The sequence below is a fragment of the Lepisosteus platostomus genome, chromosome 1, assembly GCF_059453375.1.
Source record: "Lepisosteus platostomus isolate fLepPlt1 chromosome 1, fLepPlt1.hap1, whole genome shotgun sequence".
Classification (NCBI taxonomy): Eukaryota; Metazoa; Chordata; class Actinopteri; order Semionotiformes; family Lepisosteidae; genus Lepisosteus; species Lepisosteus platostomus.
Window position 1 is genome coordinate 81,830,675 of NC_142611.1, and position 20,290 is coordinate 81,850,964.

Consider the following 20,290-nt stretch of genomic DNA (forward strand, 5'->3'; position numbering starts at 1 on the left):
AAAGATAAGTGAGATTTTAGGTCGCCTCTCCATGAGCCAGATGTGATGAATTGTGTCCCACTAAAAAAAAAATCTCAACCACTTTCACTTTTGAATTTTAATCAAGTCATATTTATAGCTGAGTCATTACTGTATGAATGTATCATACTCTTCATCCTTACAAAATAGTCTAAAATTCTATTTTACGTATCTATTACAGCGATACACGTACATCCTCCTGTATGAAAACAATCATCTGACAAATTAATAAGATCTGAATACTCAACAGGATTACACTGAACGTAGGTGCTGGGCCAGGGAGGCCTGTCTGGCCTTATATTTTCCTCACTCAAAGGAAGCACTCCTACAATAAGTGAGCACTTCTTTTGTCACACAAAAACAAAAATCCAGGTAATAAAGATATCAGGAAGATGTGAACAGCACAGTGGCCTTTCTAAAGGAAGCTCTTCTTAATGAAGCATCTTAAAAGACACTTGGAGGTTTAGAAGAAGGTTCTCTTACTGGTTTGTTGTGCCGTGATTTGGTGCTGCTCCGCGACGACCGCGTAGATTTGCCAGAGCTGTAGCTCTACAAAACAAAAACAAAAAAAACCTATAACCGGTTTTCAGGACTGGCCGAGAGACTAACAAAACAATCTGTGACTGTAGTTTTGCAAGGGGAACATTCCGGTGGCAGGTGCTAATGGGAGACTAGACACGGCTATCTTTCTTTCGGTGCCTCTCTCACCTTGCGCTTGCTCTCCTCGTGGCTGGAAGACCTCCTGTCCTGGTCCTCCAGCTCCCTTCCCCTTTTGGCGCCGGAGCTGGGGCTGCCGGCCTGCACCCCCCTGTGCCCCTTGGCGGAGCCCGCCTTGCGCACTGCTGTGCCAGGCCTGTCCCCCAGCGGTTCGTCCTCCTGGCCCCGGGGCTCCCTGTCCGAGCCCGGGTCTCCCCTCCGGGCCCCCGGCCTGGAGCTTCCCTTGCTCTGGGCAGCCTTGGAGTCGCTCTCTCTGTGCGAGAGCTGCTCTGAGCTCACGCCGCCGCCACGCCTCATCGATGACCGCATGCGGCACTCGTGAACCGCTGCCTCCAGAGCCCTGAGGATTTCCTCTGTCACGGGGGGGAACTCAAGGCACTTGGTGTCCTCATCTTGAGGAAATTCAAAAGCTCCCTCTTCCTTCACTCTGACAGGGGTCAAGCTGGATGGGCTCTTAGCCTGCTTTGGTGTTTGCACCGTTCTTTGTTCTGGGACACCGGGCGCCGCATAACCCACCAAAGCTCCAGACTCCAGAGTGACGCTGTCCTTGGTCTGCCTGTGATCCTCAGCTTTAGGAGCTCTGGGGTCAGCAGCCATCACTTTCATCGTACTCAGGTCAGTTTCTGCAGCAGTCTTTGCTGGAACAGAGCTGTCCTCGGATTCAGCGGACTGTGCGTTCCTTGTGCTCACTGTGAGTGCTGGTTTGTGGCCACCACTGTCCACAGGAAGGCTGGAATCGGCAGGTTCCTTAACTGATACAGTCTGCTCAGTGAGGGATAAAGAATCTGCAGGAGGTGGCAACTCTGTATTAACTGTGCTACTTGGTCTTGCATCGCCTTCATTTAATGTTGCTGTATTACTTGAAATAAATGGATCAGAGGAAGCTTGACATGTGGGAGCTGCTGATGCACCTACCAATTCTGACTTACCCGAATTTGTATGATGCATTGCTTGCCCAGTGGAATTCACAACCTGAGCTGGAAAAAATTCTGTCCCTTCCATTGTTGTACTGGCTTCATTCAAAATGCTTGGACCTTTTTCAGTTTCGCCACAAGACGCAGCCTGAGCAGAGACATCTTCAACAGATGTTGCCTCTTTCCTTGCTTTGCCAGTTGCTGGGCTGCTCTCATCTTCTGTTGTTGGACCACCAGCTTTAGGCTGATCATGCTGGTCTTCTGTCCCAGAGCTGGCACGCAGTTTGTCCTCAGCGCTGCCCTGAGAAGCAGTGGGCTCTTCGCTTTCCGCCTTCAGGCCTGTGGCTTCAGCAGGCTTGGCTGTGTCAAAGGGCTGCGAAGCCGAAGCCACGGGCTGAGGCTGGGTTTTGATTGCAGATGGCAGGCGGGAGGAGGCTGACGCACTGCAGGCTTCAGCCACGGCTGCAGGTAGCGCTGAGGCCGTGCTCTCGACTTTCACAGCAGGCTCGGCAGCGGCAGGTGCGCTGGGGCCCGAAGTGGGCACAGCAGGGCCTGCGGCAAGGCTAGCAGAGTGTCCGGGAGTTGGGGCGGTGTTGCTCGTGGTGGTGGACGCGGAGGGTTTTGAGGTGGCTGTGGAAGTCACGGTGGTTGTCTGAGCCTTTGCCTGGACTGCAGTTTTGGCTCTGGCTGCGGCCGAGGCAGAAGGCTTTGTGCCAGCAGCAGCTTTCTTCATTGCTTGCGTAGGTCTGCCTCCTCCTTTGGTACTGTAAAGGCATTAATATTCACATTTAATTGAATATCTGATTATTTTACATTTGACACCCCTTTTTGTCAACACATTTAAATGGAATTTCACCTGTATGCGCACTAGCACTGTAAAACCAAATTTTCCGGATGGCTTATGGATTCTATGCAGTGAAAAGCAGCTGCTGGTTCTTAAAAAACATGAATTTCCATGTAGAGGCGGATTCGCGCCTTGAAGTAACCATTAGATAACAGCATGAAAAACAAAATGAACACGTTACTTCAGTCTCCGATTAAAAGAAATTCCAACAGAAAGTGCACTTCTGATTCTCTGCTTCACATCATATATGAGGTTCATCCATTTGTTTCCAAGATGAATAATCTTCGATTTGATATAAAAGCTACTGCTGGCAACTAAGCATTATATTATAAGGACGATCACACGCAGAACTGAGCAGAGATTGAGATGTCCCAGGAAGAGAAAAAAATACCTTTTTAATTCCGTTTTTTCTTTTTTCTCCTTTTTAACCTGCAAGGTAGACGACAAGTTACTTAAGCTCTTTGCAGACATCTAATTCACATACAATGCCCAAATGTTCTTCACACAATCCTGTAATTTATTGGGCCCAGAGCACAGATGCCATGAGCTAAATGTATACGAATATAGAAACTAACGAATGAAAATTGAATTACAAAGTTCTAGGATACCACGTGAGCAAACGAGTTTGAATAAACTACTTTTCACAGTTCTGCTGGATCACAGATGGACTTACTACAATTAAAAGACAGCAGACAGAACTAACCTCTTCTTTAACAGGAACCTTTGCAGACAGTGAGAAAGTGAGAGGGTTGTTCTGAATAATGCAGGGGAACTTCGTGAACCACTGATATACTGCCTTGGCAGAAGCTGCAGTCTGCATTTCAAAAGTGATCTAATCCAAAAACAAACAAAAAAAAGTTGAAAAGCAAACAAACGTTTCAACCAAAAAATAAGATAACACAAAATCATCTGCTGGAACAGGATACTTAAAAGGAGCTCAGCTCTGCAGCTCGGCATCGCGTTATTTCACAAAATGCTACTACAGCAAACTCCCTTATATCTGATAGTCATGCATCCAGAAACCTCAACAACCAGAAAAAAAATCAAAGAAATTAAAAATTAAAAGAAACAACATTAAGATAAAAATCTAAAAGATTTCTCGACAATAGGGCAAGTCTGAATCCCACACACTGCAGTGTTTTGCTTAGTAGCGGTATTTCCCTCGACCTCCCTTCAAACTTCTCCTCCAGCGCCATCTGCTGGACACGTTTCACTTCTGCCCTCACGCTCATTATCTGGACCTGAGCTCAAGCACAAATGTGCAGAAACTAACATAACTAAGTTGATTAAGTTAAAACCTAGTTATGTTAAAGATTATTTTTTACCTTTCTTGTTAGGTTTAAAAGTTAGAAGTGAATTAATATAATAATAAAGTGTCTGGTATTACTTCAGTCAGGGGATGGCGAGTATCATATGAAATAATTACATTACATGACTTAATTTCAATTATAATCACTGTGGTGTTGTGATGTTGTCCTGATCTCATCCAGCCAGGCAATCCTCGCATTCGGAGCCCCTTCCTGCTGTTTCTTTCGGATACGAGGGAGTTCACAGTATTGGCATTCAAATTAATTTGTTTTGAGGACGTTTTGAAAAGGAATGTGATAAATGCTAAAATACTCTCGGTCACATACAAAAAAGGCCGCTCAAGACCTTTAGCTTTTCAAACAAATCTTCAGCACTTCTCTGTCTTCAGGAGAAAGGGCTCTTCACCTTGTTGTTGACAATGACACAGTGCTTCCAGGTGCCAAACTTCTTCACCAGGTCCTGCACCTCTTTACCAGCTCGGGTGCTCCTCGGCACATTGCTGACAATGACCAGCCTCTCGGCCAGACCAGCGGCGTCCTGTCCGAGACAGAGGACACAGCCAGGGTTATTCAGGAATTCACACCAGGTTCACACAACTTCTCCTTGAGGAAAAGGTAAACTAACAAATGCTTATAGAAACAGACTGCACTCAGGTTTTCATTTGCCCTGCAGGAAGCTGTCCTCGAGAGCCAGAGGGATGAAACTACGAGGTCCCTGATGCCCTGACCTGTCACATGCAGGAAACAACAAGAACACACTCGACCGTGGATCAATCAGTTAAGATACCGTTTAGACCTTCTTTACAAGGGAAAAGGATAAGGTGGTCATTTACTATGCAAAACAAATCTGAATAGGAAAGGCTGGTTTAAATCTATATGAGGCGATATGGAAAAGTAAAAAGCCAGACTGCGATTGTTCCATTTTGCCATAATGAACATGGTGACTTTGGATTAACAGTGTTTACACAGTAAAACAAGACAGCAGCACTGTCCGGGCCTTGGGCAAATGTTTATCACACCTGGTGCTCTTATATTTAAATTTAATTAAATTTAAAATGAGGGATTTTAAGGTTAAAGTCTCAAGCCAAACTAAATAGTTTTGGTAAACTGTGGGCCATCTGAACATGGTACTTTCTTATGCAGATTGCCATTAACTGCCCCGGCGCAGAGCAAGCAAGCTGATGGCCTCCACACTCAGTTTATGGCACTACTCACCGCAGATTTGTCCAGTCCAAGAACCTCTCGGAACTGCACCTCCTAAAACAAACATGAAGGTGAAGCTTTAAAAAAATGCCCACTATGTCTAGACCGCAGCTGCAAAAGTGGTACAATTCAAAACGCACTGCTGCACATAAAACAGACTTTATATTGGGAAATAAAGGCTCTAGATCTTTCTTAATTAATGTACAACCTGGTTGCATTCAATGTCATATTTAACTTTCAGGTTCAAATTGTGAATTTTGTTTCCTGACAACTTAAGCACTTTCTTGGAATTTCAATCAGCAAACCCTTTAACAGAACATGTTCAACTTTAACAATTAAAACATATAAATAAAAACATATGATGTATTGTATGCACAAATGCAAAGTAAATTCAGCTCATTAAGCACATTAAAGCCAGATATTTCCATGTCAACAGTGTTTTCTTTAAATGGCCAAAGTACAGATTAAAAACAAATCCAGAAAAAACTTGCAATAGACTCACTGAACCTGACAGCAAACACAATGGTACTGATTTAAAGATAATTTAACCTTTTTTCCCCATAACTTTCACAATGCTAACTCTCCAGCTCACACTGCAAGAGGCAAGATGTGGCTCCTTACCGAACACTGCAGATCCACAGGTCTTTTTATCAGAGTAATGGTCAGCTCACTCTCCTTGATCTTCACAGGGGCGGACTTGTAAGTGTTGACCATAGCTTCCCCTGACTCCACATCTGGCAGCTCCATGAAAGCCTGAATTAGATTGTTCGAAAGAAGCATTGTGACCCCAAAACATAAATCCTTCCCTCATGTCAGTGCTAAGCACGAGTATACCACAGCTGCTCATTCATCAAACAAGATCTCAATATCTTGGTCATGGTCAATCTCAATGCATAATGCAAAATGTGCACGGAAACATAACATTTCATCGATGATAGGACTATACTTTTCCTTTTTTGATTCCTTGTTGAAAGAATGGACATTAAAAGAATATTTACTTAGCTTGCCAGTTCATCATTTTGTTTTTTTTATTTCACTTTATATTGCCAATACCAGAAGAATGCAACACTTTCCAACACTTTACAGTTATGAATATAGCTAGCAAACTGAGTCAGGTTAGCCAACCAAATTATACAAGGGTACACTTTGAGTAAAACAGATCCCTAATCCTTCTGGGGGATCTGAAAAGGTTGTGAATTGCGCGCACAGCACACACATTTTATCTTACAATCAGTTTGATCTAGACATATTAGTCTCTGGATGGTGATGCGAACTAACTGCAATGATGTTAGAACTCATATAAATATTACAAAATTTTTGCTTGAAAGCTACTACAGAAGCAACAATGAAATAAAAAGACTAGAAAAACTAATGTGTTTGAAAACATGGCTCAGCAAAGTACTTCAACTATCACCACCCACATTTTCTTTAAGCATTACATTCCAATGGAGGAAAACTTCCTACATCGTGTTGCTGCGAGGGTGCAACATATGACAGACAAGAAGAGAGGCATTCTAAGATATTATTGTCCAAGCCCGTAGACACTGATCAGTGTAACCTTTTGCGGGCAGGAACTCTTGGAACCGACAGCCTGCTACGAGTGATTTCCTGATGTACGGTCTATTTGAAATAAACGTACTACATCAGGTTCACTGACAAAAGTTTGAGCTAGAAAAGGTCACACAGGGTAAACAATACCTTGCCATGTGAAGGTGATATAATAAGCTCTGAGGTAAACCCAAATGGTACAGCAAGCTTAGTGATTTCTTCTTCAGTGTAGTCACTTTCAGGAAGACCAGAGATCTGAATGACACATTTCTTCCCACCATCATGCAAATGAAGAAAGAGAAAGCAAGTTTGAATTTTTATGAAACATTTAAGGTACAAAATCACTCATTTATCAGAATTAGAAAGTTCATGTGTAACAAATTACTCACTTTTTTATCCTTTGCCTTCACAGGAGGGTTACCTGTACAGTAAATAAGAACATCTGAAAAACAGAAAACGATTGCAAACAAAACGTATTTACTGCACTGTGCAACTTCAGGTCCATAAATCTGTGACTTCACAGTTTCAGTATTTAGTAGCGTACATTGTACTTCAATCACCTTGGAAAAGTGACACGTGATGAAACATCTACACAGTCTGGCACTTATAAATACATATACTGTGTAAAAAGCAAAAATAATGTATTTCTGTACAAATCTGTAAATCCATTAGCCAAAATGTTAAAAAAATACACTTTAAAGATAAAATTTAATTGTCCCCTGAGGGAAGTTTTTTATCGACACCCAGCACTCCTGTACATTTAAATAGAATGCAAACAAAAAAAGAAGAAAAAAAGAAAAACATTGCACGTTATACTATTACAAAAAATAAGAAAAACATTGCGCATCACTCTATTGCACTTGTACAGTATAACACATAACATGTAACATTTATAACACATCTCAAAACATATTGCAGCCAAGTGGGTGGTAAGAGTCTAAATTGTGTTTATCCTTAACATTTGCGCTGACAGCTTTAATGGGTAGTGGAACAAATGAATGTTTGTATCGGTAAAGATGTGTGAAAACGCAGCAAAGCAAATGTAATACAACATAAAACCGACGCTTTGTAGTTATTTCATATTTTGGAGCATTAAGATATAATACTGCAGGTTACAGGGGAGAAAATACCAGCCCCAGCATTTCTGCAACTATTTAAAATTCTGCTGGCTGTGGGCGGTGACGGAGTTTGTTTCTGCCTTACAGATTTTAGTGACGTAGAATCTGGTGGACAAGACCTGAGCAGTACCAGGAGGAAGGGTGTAGTTTACCTGTCTTTTTAACAGCTGGAACTTTTGTTTGTGTGGAGGTTTTGGGCATTTCTTTCCTATGAAATAAGGAAAAAATAAATATTCAACAAACCTAAATGTTAATATGTACATTGCTAAAATATAAGGGAAATATCTCATGGGCACCCCAAACCATTTGCAATAAGGACCCTGTCATAACAATTCTCAACTTCTTTAGGCTAAACAGAAAAATGAAATGTTCCTAGTCATAAAACAGACAGCTCATCTTGGACACCTCTTATTTCACTGAACGTACTAATGTCTTACAAAAAACACCCATAAACTCATTTGGCTTTCTATTTCTGGCTAAGAAGACAAAACAAAAACAGGAAAATGCTCACTTTTTAGTGTTGGACAGCTTCTTTGTTTCCTTAACAACTGCCTCCTGCAAACGGACAGAAAGATAACAAAAAGTGACTTAAGCAGGCCTCCTTCACACAAGGGGCTAATTAGCTTTTAAGTAAAATACTCAAGTTACACACAGACTACAGAACAGAAAAGCAAATTTTATTCCTTTAGAATTAAAGTTGAATGGTAAACGGAGACGACCATGCAAAGAGAGGGAAGATGAGCATGTGTGTGAGACAGAAGAACATCAGTTGAGAAGATTTCTGACGTACACTCTTCTCCAAGAAGATCCTGACCGATTTCCCTTGGATGAAAAAGGGTGCGCGCTTAATCGTCTCCATGAAGGCTTTGGCCTCCTCCTCCTTCTCCATCACCACAGTAGCCTGGAAAACGGGAGGGGGGGGGAAATGAATCGACTCCTCTTCTGCACATCAGACCCTGTTGGCAGTATATGAGCAGGACCAAAAACACAGCACTTCTCCAAGAAAATGTGCTTTTACCGAGCTCTTTGTATCCCAAAGAGGGATCACCAGGCAAAACAAACAAGATAATGGAAACAAGGATGGACACTGGAGATATTATTTAAATGGATGGATGAGATGTGGGAAATAAAGAATCTAAAATTGTCCAAGATGCAAAAGAGGGGAATTTACCTAAAATAACCTTATTAAGCATATTAAGTTTTTTTTAGTTCAGAATAACTGTCGAGACTTTTATAATTAATAAAAAATGCTATGCCCTGTAAGTCAGTAGTATTTTCCGTTTTCCCAAGCTTCGGCAATCCTTGGCCATCCAATTATTCCGAAATGTGAGTGTTGTCGGAATTAATCTCTATTCATCTACAATTGAAAGGTCAGATTAAAATCTTATACTGGACTGCCTGGTACCCTACTTTCTCCAAAAGCTATTTGAATAGTTTTTCTACCTGCTCGGAATCCTTCGAGACCACAGCTGAAGTGACTTTTCCATAGGGCTTCATCGCTTCCAAAATGTCCGGCTGACTGACTCCAAAAGGCAAATCCTTGAGGCGAATGACTGTATTGGCAGGCAGAGCACTTTTCTTCTTGACTTTCACCATCTGCACAACAGGAAACCCACAGTAAAAGATGAAGCATCAGTCTGTTAAACAGTGCAAATACATACAACACCCACAGTTTCCTATTCTTAGCGCTCCCTGCAAAAATGAAGGAATTGTATACACCCAGATAAGCAAAACTACACAAAAAACATTTGTGACTAAAATTGAATCATTAATTTAACACATGAAATCAGAAATTGTACATATGTCAGTGTGAACTTACTTTGGGAGTCACCTCCCCTTCCTTGTTAGAGGATGCTGCTGGTCCCTTTGATAAAGAAGAGCTGAATTTGCCTGCTGAAAAAGAGCTGGATTTGGCTACTGAAGACCCGTGTTTTGCCAAGGAGCCGAATTTTGCAGTATATACAGAGCTGAATTTTCCTACGGCATCACTCTTCTTGGCAGAGGGAGAGGAGAGGGTCTTGGAGCTCTTGATGCCAGCAACATTAGATCTGGAGGAGGAAGAGCTCACCACCTTCTTCTTGGCCAGCTCTGCTAGAATGGCTGGGGCCAGAGACTGCATCATAGCCTCCAGCGTTGTGTTCTCAGAGACAGACAATCCTGCAGGGAAGAAATAAACACCCACATACTTGTACACATGCTTGACCCATGTCTGAATTTAAACAGAAATATCAGGAAATACGAAACGGTAGTCTGCACCAACAGAACTCAAATAACAAAAGGAATGGACCAAACAGTAAAAGACAAGACAATAGTTTCTTAAATGTATGATACTTTGAGATGGTTAAGTGGCAGACGGTCAGTGGACATTGAGAAGAACTGAAAACTGGTGGTCTACAGAGACAGCCACTTGACAGTGCGCTGACCCGTTTCGCTCCAAAGGCTGACACCGGAGAGAGCGAAGGGTTTCTCCATCCCCTTTCAGAGCAGTAGTGAGCACGCCAGACTCCAGCAGGAGAGGAGGCTTACCGGTGGACTCGATGAGCTTCTTGGCCAGCCTCTCGCTGCTGTTGGACCGGTGCCGCCGGCGGGGGCTCAGCCGGCGCGGGCCGCGGGCGGGCGAGCGGCGCACGTAGCGAGGGGACGGGGAGCGGCGGGGCGGGGGGCTGCGAGAGCGACGGCGGGGGTGCAGCGGGCTGAGCCGGGAGCCGCGGCGCGGGCTGCGGGGGCTGCGGGAGCGGCTGCGCGTCCGGCTGCGCCGGTAGCGGCGCGGGCTGCGCGACAGCGAGCGGGAGCGCGACCGCCGCCCCCGGCCCCTCGACCCCGAGCGCCCCCGGTACCGCCACGGGCTGAGGGAGCGGGACCACGACCGGCTGCTGGATCGGGTCCGGCGCTTCGCGCACCGGCGCTCGGGAGAGCCGCGGGACTCATTCCTGCAGGGGACACAGACGCCTGCAGTCAGAACCATACGACTGTGCTCAGCCTGCATGACAAGTCATTAGGGTCAAGAGCACATCAGTGCCAATTAGTAAATTAGTTCATTAATGTGGACATTAAACCCTCAACACACACACTCTTTTTCCCCTCTGGAATCTGGAATCCACAATGGATTCAATTCAATTGGGTGTGGGGTTTTTTTGTGACTGAAATGCAATGGTTTAATAATAATTTAATATTTTTCTACGGCAATCGGCGAATACTGTTCTAAATCTCCTGCAGCTGTTCGATAGCCCAGGAAGAGGCAATAAAGCAAGTGTGGTAAATAATTCTTCTAATCCCACCAGCACCCACATCATTCTGACTTTAACAAGTTCTCAGGGTACCACCCTGCTGCGTTCGGAATTTACAGCTCCAACATTTTCCCTCTAAAAACCATGAATCCTCTTTTGGAGTGCTGTACTCTTTCACGTTGCTACTCTCCTTCAGTGAACAGTATCAAAGAGCAGCCCTTACAATACAGGCTGGTAGTTCATCCTCTTACAATTTCCAGTAAAGGCTTAGCTGCCCCACATGAGACAAACGGCAACATAAAAACCTGGTTACTGATAATCGGACTAGTAGGACACTTGCCTCAGATTGGAAATGGCCTCCGGGTTCCAGTCGGGGTACCTGAAAAGGGAAAAACAACTTATTAAAAATATACTTTATATTGCAAACAAAAAAAATGGTTACCAAAAAAGGCACGTTCTGCCCTTAAAATACAAACTAAATGATTTCTCACAAAAAAGCAAAACATTACATGCACCAGTAGCAGTAAATTACTAATGTGTATGTACAGTTTTGATGTTCAACAGCTTTGATGTTCAAACAGATTTTTTCTGGGTGAAAAGCTAAATGTCAGCAGGAACTGCTTATGCATTTATCCCAAGTCGATATCGATCATGGACGCACAGAAATGGTCAAGTCTTGCCACAGACTTTCTACCCGATGCAGGTCAGTACTCTGACTGAGACACTGAAGAACATCCGCTTTCTTCTCTTTAAGCCTCTTCATGTACATTTTGTCATGTCCTATCAGTCATAGTTATGCTAAAAGGTGAATTTTTATCCCAGCTTTAGGTCTGAAGCAGGGTTTTCCTCCATTTCGCCTTAAATTTGGCTGACTGCCCAGTTTCTGCTGATGAGAAGTAGCACAATGACTATGTTACCAGCACCATCCTTGATAGTAATAATGTCAACTAAGCTGAGTCGGGTTGACTATCGGGTGTGTATTTATACCAGAATTTCATTGTCTCATTTGACCATACATTCTTTCGCCATGTTTGCAGTATCACTTAAATACTTCATTACCAACTCCATGGAGGATCTGAAAAGGGTTTGCTCTCACTTTGTAGAGTGAACTCGATATTGCCACTCAGGTGTCCGGGAGTCTTCTCCCTTCCCAGCCACTGAACTTTGTGGCTCTTTCAAAGCTGCCACTGGCCTTACAGTGGTGTCCCTCCCGTTTCCTGCCTGCTCTGCTGGTCAGTCTGGGTGGTACGATATACCTTCCACTTCTTAATGATCACCTTTCACCATGATCAAAGGGATAGGCTGAGTGTTTTTGAAAGGCTTTTATATTCTCCTCCTGATCTGTACCGTTCTACAAATTTGTCCCCAAGCTCTTCTGAAAGCTCCATTTCTTCGTGGTTAACCATGCTCAAAATTCACTACGTAATTGAAGAACGTTACAATGACAGGTGTTTTTGTTCTAAAATCATTAAAAATACTAAACTGAGGTCACACTAAATTGTGTTCCTTGTCAAAAGTAGTTTTATGCACCTGAACAAGGTTTGCCATAGAACGGTTTTTTTTCTTTGCAGCTTTTGCCGACTTTTCACTCACAAAAATGTACAGTTTGAGCATTCACGTTTGATAAAAAATATTCACTTTAAAAACTGTATACATCATTTATATTTCAATGAAATGGGACATAATTGGAAGGGGAGGAATTATTTTGCAAGGCAGTGCACACCTACAAGACAGAAACAGTTTGCTAATGATTAATCAAATCCTGGCTCAAATTAGAACTGCAGAGTCCACAGGAAACAACAAATAACTGTAGACTGTAACAGTGAAGAGACAGAACACAAAAGGTTTTAAAGCATTCATGTGCTATTATTTGGTGAAAAGCAGGAAAGAAAATCTGTTTTTTCTGTGACACTCACCCTTAGGCAATTATTGTCTGTATGGTTATGGAAATGCAACTTTGGCTCAAATTACAAGGTAGAACTCACCAAAACTTAGCACATAGAAGTTTGATATACTTACTGTTTGCGCAAGTGTCTGCAGCTGTCAATATGAAGGCTGTTGTTCTGGTGCTCAATCCAATCCTGTCAACCAAGAACATGTGGACACATGATGTTACTCGCCAGGGTCAGCTGGACCAACGCACCAGGATCAGATCATTTGCACTTGTACTTCAAAGGAAGGAGATAATCCTCAATATTTTAATACCTCGATTTCTAATATCTCTTGAAACACTTGATTCAGTGAACATTAAAGTCAACTTTTAAAAAAGAAACATGCTGCTTACACACATACACACTGACAAACCAACAAAATGACAAAAAATCATTTGCAATGTAGCTTTACAGACTTTTTACATATTCTAGGAAATGCTATGGTGTTTATACCCATCATGCACTGTAATGAAATACCTTGCACCTTTGTCTGAAGGCTGCTTCAAAGCATAAACAGCGGTCCATTAAATACTGCAATATGTTTGACATTCAATCTAATAACTCTGGCACTTCTCAGGAGCAGAAACCACTTTGAAAAAGGCATCTTACCGTTCAATGTTAAAAAAAGGCCCATACATAAGGTACACAAAACATAACAGGAAACGATTCCTTCATATGGGACATATGACACCGCTCCTGCTCAGATTACATCATATTTTATCCAGGGAGCACTCCTGATTCCTATTCAAACAGCCAATTTCAATTCTTACTACAGATTTTCTGATAGTTCCAAGGGAAAACAATCTGCAGTTACTTTCTTCCATACTTTCATTTTTCAAAATACTGCAAACAAAATACACAAAACATATTAGGAAATCCCAGAATTCCTAATAAAAAACTGCTCACTGTTTTCTGAAAAACAGGCAGACCACAAGATTTCTTTAACTCAAAGGGGCACAGATAATGTCAATCTTCAATTCTCATCCAAGTGTCCAGCTAATGTTTCATTAGAGATGTATGACTTTGTCATGTTGTCATCAACAAAACTTTTTAATCTGTCACATCAACACATTCTTGAGTTTTGTTTCTTAAAAATAAACATTGGACAGCAGTGAATTTACTGGCAACTGTTTGGAATTTTTTTTGCAAAGAGTCTGCAAAAAAAAAAGGTGTGCTTTTCCTTTAGTCATCAGGATCCTCCATTTTACTACTATGTATTTTTTCGCTTTCTTCCTCTACAAGCAGTTTTTTCATCCATTCATCATCTGGTCCTCAGAGAGAGAACCTGCACTGCCTGCAGTGCTCTTCTTTAGCCAGCAAACGCCAGGGACCTGACAGCAATATAGGCAGTGCACAGCTCCCAGAATTACACAGGATCTCAGGGTGTTTTCCCCCTAAATTTGGGTGTTTTGATTACACTTTGTGCAGAACCTGTGTTCACGTAAAAAAAGTTGAAATAATTCAGCGTGAACACACGATTCCTGCTACCAAAATCATCGAGAACCAAGTCCAATTCTTTTCATGACTGCCGGTCCACATCTTCCTTCTTCCTTGTCTGGACTCCCTGGCAAGAAGACGACCTCCAGCTTCAGTTTTCTCCAGCGCTCATATCCAGAACACACAAGCTGGCAGGCCTGCACAGCTTATGGAGCTCTGTCACAACGCGTAGGGCGGACTGCATTTTATTTGTTGGGACAACCGTAAGAAAAATGTCAATAATTATCTAGGCTATGACAACTCTGAACCTGCTTGCATACATCAGAGTTTAAAACATGTTTCCAAATCTCATGTAACAATTTCTGCAGAATTTGTAGACAGCAGGTTGTCCTTTAGCTTCTCTTCCGATATGCTGTTCTTCTTTCTTCCCAAGCAGACATCTGAAAGTTACTTGCTTGCAGCTTTCAAAACCAAAGGAATCTACAGAAAACTTTTTTTCTGGGATAATGCTTTACTGGTTCTTTGATAATTTTTCCATTAAAAAAATCAATTGAATCGCAATAACGTAATTACACCTTTTTGTTTTTTTAGGTCTTTATTAGTATACACTGAGCTGCTACTGAACGCTTGATCTAAACGTGTCAATACCCAGCTCGGGGGTGTGGGGGGGACTAATTTTACCACTGAAAGTTCCAGCATCGCATGTCAATTAACATACAGAGGAGACTCACAAATGCTCAATCTAACAACACTGACTTTCCCCCTTAGAGAGAAACAAAGTTCAACTTCCTAATTTGAAAAGGCCATACAATGTCAGTGTCATTGACAACTAAACAGGGAAACAAAGCTAAAACAAAGGAAAGCAGACACTCACCTTCATCACCATACATTCTACGTTACACAGAGAACAAGTATGGGGAAAGATTCTCGGGGAGGCAGCGTAGTAATCATTCATCATGGTTGGAGTAGGCAGTCTCTTGGCAGCTGAAGAGTCGCTCAGGGGGAAGGGTGGGGCCCAGGCCGTTTTCTGCGCGAGGTAACCCGGCTTCACCACTCCACTGCCTTCCACCAGGCCGATGGGATTGCTTCTGGACATGCTGGAAGAAGGGGTGGCCATGCCGGGTGCCGCTGGCTTTTGTGAGGCAGGGTCTCTCGCTCTCCTCGATTGCTCCACTTCACCGCCGGGCTGTTTCTTACTCCCGTCCATCGGCAGCTTCTTAGGCAGAGGCAGACCGCGACCCTTCCCGCTCGAGAAAGAGGAGCTTGACCCCTCCATCGGAAATTTCGAGGATGCTCCAGAGGAAGCAAAATCTGCCTTCGCCATTTCTTTAGCCAAGTGCTCCCGTTTGAAGCCGTCCCGGCCGCCCTCGGAGTAGCCGAACTTGCTCGAGTGTCCATAGTCAATGACCTTGCTCTGGCGAGGCTCGCTGCCTAGGCGCTCTTGGGTACCAGATCTAGCTTGTGACTGCTCGACCTCAGGAAAATTTATCTTCGACTTCCTGACCCTGATGTCCCGTAAAATGAATGGCAGATTGTCAGGAGTAAGCTGTTCATCCGGGTAGTGGCTCAGCAACTCCAGGTCCTCGTTTGACAGCCCAAAACTGGCCAGGATGCTCGTAGCACTCTCTGTGGTGTACCTGTGTTGCTGTCTCTCTCCGGGAATCAGTACTGGCTGGTTCTCCGAACCTCCTCTCTCTCCTTGCATCCTCTCAAGTGGACCTCCAAACCCAGAGGATGGGAAAACCTTAGTTGACGGAGCTGGCTGCGTCAGCATCTGTGATGAAAAGAGCTTTGTTTGCGAATTCTGATAGACGGACCAGTCTGGGCCTTGGTCGTCTGCTCTGTTGGCCACACTCTGCCCAACAAAGCCTGGCCCTGCTGGCAAGATATCTTCTCTTGTCTTCTTCCGCAGGCGGGGATCCATTTTCTGCTGCTGCAGCATCTGGTTAAGCATTCGGACCTCCTCTCTGGCCCCACGGATGTGCATGTCTATAGAGGATTCCAAGTCCTGAGACACTGGTGCGTTGCGCTGGGGCAACTGGAAGCCCATCTGCTGAGGCATCATCTGGGACATCATTCCTGTGGCCCCCATACCCTGAGGTCCAACGCACCCACCACTCATGTCCATCCCAGGGGGGTTGCTCATGCCAAACTGGGTGGAAACCAAGGGTCTCTGGCTAGGGAAGGGGCCTCTGGGATTGTACATTGGGTGAGACATGGTGACCTTCAGCAGGTTGAGCAGTGACAAGGCGGGAGAAGTGTGGTTACCAGAGGTGACCGCGTTCAACTGGTGCAAGGCCAGCTGTGTCTTAAGCTGGGCCAGCTGCAAAGATGGGGGGCCCAACAGTAGTGGGCTCCCAATGCCAAAGTTCAAGGAATTCGCAACAGGCACACAACTTTCCAAGAACAACGCAAAGCTGAAAGTTAAAAAACAAACAGGATTATTGAATTTCCCCTCCTCTCATCACCCAGCTATCACAGGCGCTCCGATTCGAGTCAGGATTCACTTACAAAAAAAAAAAGAATAATTTCTGCTTTTAATTGGAGAACAACAACAACAAAAAAAAAGACTGGTGACATTGCCCTGGTTGGAAAAGAAAAAAAAAAGTAATTCATAGACAGCTTATGTAGCCAAAACGACCAAAATCGTGAATGTATCTGAAGTCCAGAGAAATGTTAGCAATGCTTAATAAGCAACCTAATTCACAGGACTCTCTTAGCTTCCCGTGCAGAAAAAGCACTGACTAAGAAAGATATCTTATACTAAAGGGCATTTACAAAAGCGATATAGGTCACTTCATAAGCCTTTTTCAATTTGCCACAACTATACTGAAACCAAAGGAGTAGAGAGACTAGCTTGCTCATGTCAGACTCTGTATTCCTTAGTGCTGTCTTCTGTTCGTAGGCCAGCATGTTGTTTTTGAAACACTGCGAGTTCATAAAACTCAGTACCTTCCAGCTTATACTTCCAATTCCACTGCTGCTGTGACTGGGGCCTGGCTCTGCACCCAGCCAGGGAAAAAAAAAAAACTATTTCAGAGCTTTTTCCAAGCATGGCTGAAGTGAGGAGATCTTGTGGAAAAATGACAAGGGTTGATAGGATACAGTACAGCACTGTGGTACTTTTTATAGAAACCTGCAGGAGAACTACTTTCAGATAAACTGCCTCAGGATGCAAAGTTATTGGAATTATTCTCATTAATATTTTGGCATGTGGCTACAAAGATCATTCTCACAGCTCCTGCAACATGAACAGTTTGTAAAAGTTACACATTAACTCTGAACAGAATGTTCCAATTTTTACATTGCTAGTTAATATTTAATGACTACGGTGAATATTAATCAAAAGAAAGTAGATTTTACCATGCAAGAAAACACATTTATAATCCCATTTTGTCCTAAAGAGTAGTAGTGACTATGGAATCACTCCTCAAAAAACATACAGTGCCTTAAGAAAGTATTCAGACCCCTCCACTTTCTCCAAACTTTGTTGTGTTCTACACTTATTTCAAAATGGATTGAATTGATTCTTTTTTGCCATATTGTGTCGACTCACAATATCCCATAATGACAAAGTGAAAACACATTTTTAGGAATGTTTGCAAATGTATCAAAAATAAAAAACTGAAATCTCTCATTTACATAAGTATTCAGAACCTTTATTATGACACTCCACATTGAGCTCAGATGCATCCTATTTCTTTTGATCATCTTTGAGATGTCTCTACAACACGACCGTAGTCCACTTGTGGCAAATTCACATTGGACAGGATTTAGAAAGGCACACACCTGTCTTTATAAGGTCCTACAGCTCACAGTCCATGGCAGAGCAAAAGCCAAGCCATGAAGTCCAAGGAACTCCCTGTAGACCTCCGAGATTGTGTCAATTAGGCATGCACCGATATGGAATTTCTGGGCTGATAACGATAACCAATAATTAACAGTTTGTTGTGGCCGATACAGATACCAATAACCGATAATTTTACTTTTTTGCATTCTAAAACGACTCACGCCATAAGTCCATATGTCAGTTGTACAGAGCCGGCAAGGCAACATCAGAAGAGCAGCGGTGGCTTGGGAGAGTATAACGGGGTTCCAAACGCTCAATTAGTTGATTGAATCCTCGATCCTCCACAGTCGAGAAGGGCTGGTCATCAAGTGCCGTAAACTCCACGATTGTGTCTGTGACTGCTCTAGCCCTCGGACTGTCCTTGGCAAATTTTCTGCAATGTTCACATGCCTGTTGGATAGGCATCGCTGCACTTGATACTGTTTTGGCTTTCTCGCTAATGTCTCATATTCTTTAAATAAATCACTGGAATGACGAGTTTTCAATCAGACTAATTCGATCAGTGGTATTGAAGCTCTTTACTTTGTTTCCTCCTCGCCATACTTCGGCTGAACATTTGTTGCACAATTCTGTTGTCCTCTGTTGAAATGGTGAGGAAGTTTCACACCGCCGACACTTTCAGTCTGCAGAAGCTGTTCTGGACCCAGTCTGGTGCGTCAGCGCGCGCATAAAACATATGCTGCGCGAACAGAAACAGGGTGCCGCCTTATTAGCTGTAATTATTGGCTGTAATTCCAATATAAGACAGATAATTAAATTTTCCTATTTATCGGAGAAGAATATATCGGCCTCCGATACATCGTTCACCCCCTAGTGCCGATGCATAGATCTGGAAAAGGGTATAAAAAAATTGGCAAGGCGTTGAAGGTTCCCAGGAGCACAGTGGCCTCCATCATTGTCAAATGGAAGAAGTCTGGAACCACCACAAAACTTCCTAGAGCTGGCCGTCCAGCTAAATTGGGTATACGGGCAAGAAGGCCCTTGGTCAGGGAGATGACCAAGAACCCAATGGCCACTCTAACAGAGCTTCAGAGTTCCTGTGTAAAGATGGGAAAACCTGCCGGAAGGACAACCATCTCTGCAGCCCTCCATCAGTCAGGTCTCTGTGGTAGAGTGGCTAGACGGAAGCCGCTCCTGAGTAAAAGGCATATGACAGCCCGCCTGGAGTTTGCCAAACGGCACCTAAAGGACTCTGAGAGCATGAGGACAAAGATTCTCTGGTCTGATGAGACACAAATTGAACTCTTTGGCCTGAATGCCAAATGCCATGTCTAGCGGAAACCAGGTCGCACACATCACCAGGCTCATACCATCCCTATCGTGAAGCATGGTGGTTGCAGCATCATGCTGTGTGGATCCTTCTCAGCGGCAGGGACTGGGAAACTGGTCAGGATTGAGGGAAAGACCAAAATACAGAGTGGTCCTTGTAGAACACCTGTTCCAGAGCACACACAACCTTAGACTAGGGCAAAGATTCATCTTTTAGCATGACAATAATCTGAAGCACACAGTCAAGATAACGCTGAAGTGGCTTTGGAACAAGTATCTGAATGTCCTTGAGTGGCCCAGCCAAAACCCAGACTTGAACCCCATACAAAATCTGTGGAGAGACCTGAAGATTGCAGTTCACCAACGCTCCCCATCCAACCTGACAGAGCTTCAGAGGATCTGCAAGGAAGGATGGGAGAAACTGCCCAAATCCAGGTGTGCACAGCTGGTAGAAGCATACCCAAGAAGACTCGCAGCTGTAATCGCTGCTAAAGGTAGCCCTACAAAGTACTGAATAAAGGGTCTGAATACTTATGTTAATGGGAGATTTCAGTTTTTTATTTTTCAATTTCAAGAATCAATTCAATCTAGTTTGAAATAAGTCTACAACACAAAGTTTGGAAAAAGTGGAGGGGTCTGAATACTTTCTGAAGGCACTATACATGATGTTTAATCGACTTTGCATACATTAACAGAATTAAATAACTTTAAAAGGGCATCATCTTAAGATCTTGGCATTCATTCAACTGATATCGAAGAAGCTACACATAATTAAATTAATGTGCATTCACTTAATGAGTTGTCTACAGATCTACAGACAAGACAAAGTTCAAATATCAAGTTTGTGAGAACCAAGCCCACTGACTGTTTGCAGTGTCACAGACAGAAATGAGATAAACCAGCAGAG

At 43.3% G+C, this 20,290-nt stretch overlaps 1 protein-coding gene across 5 annotated transcripts in view; it reads right to left on the bottom strand.

The window, feature by feature from the left end:
* Positions 1-20,290, bottom strand: part of znf638 (zinc finger protein 638) — a 56,925-nt gene that overhangs the window by 7,355 nt on the left and 29,280 nt on the right. For 4 of the 5 annotated variants that reach the window (XM_088639225.1, XM_088639209.1, XM_088639216.1 and 1 more), the window contains exons 2-19: positions 15,139-16,681; positions 12,916-12,977; positions 11,237-11,275; positions 10,196-10,599; positions 9,489-9,826; positions 9,113-9,265; positions 8,460-8,570; positions 8,181-8,224; positions 7,822-7,877; positions 6,941-6,993; positions 6,702-6,821; positions 5,625-5,756; positions 5,016-5,057; positions 4,207-4,338; positions 3,197-3,325; positions 2,885-2,922; positions 727-2,413; positions 502-567 (exon numbers count right to left, since the gene is read on the bottom strand). In XM_088639225.1, the coding sequence (XP_088495351.1) occupies positions 502-567; positions 727-2,413; positions 2,885-2,922; positions 3,197-3,325; positions 4,207-4,338; positions 5,016-5,057; positions 5,625-5,756; positions 6,702-6,821; positions 6,941-6,993; positions 7,822-7,877; positions 8,181-8,224; positions 8,460-8,570; positions 9,113-9,265; positions 9,489-9,826; positions 10,196-10,599; positions 11,237-11,275; positions 12,916-12,977; positions 15,139-16,681 (5,149 nt within the window). The remainder of the gene's footprint in view (positions 1-501; positions 568-726; positions 2,414-2,884; positions 2,923-3,196; positions 3,326-4,206; positions 4,339-5,015; positions 5,058-5,624; positions 5,757-6,701; positions 6,822-6,940; positions 6,994-7,821; positions 7,878-8,180; positions 8,225-8,459; positions 8,571-9,112; positions 9,266-9,488; positions 9,827-10,195; positions 10,600-11,236; positions 11,276-12,915; positions 12,978-15,138; positions 16,682-20,290) is intronic. The other variant, XM_088639232.1, reaches the window with a different exon arrangement.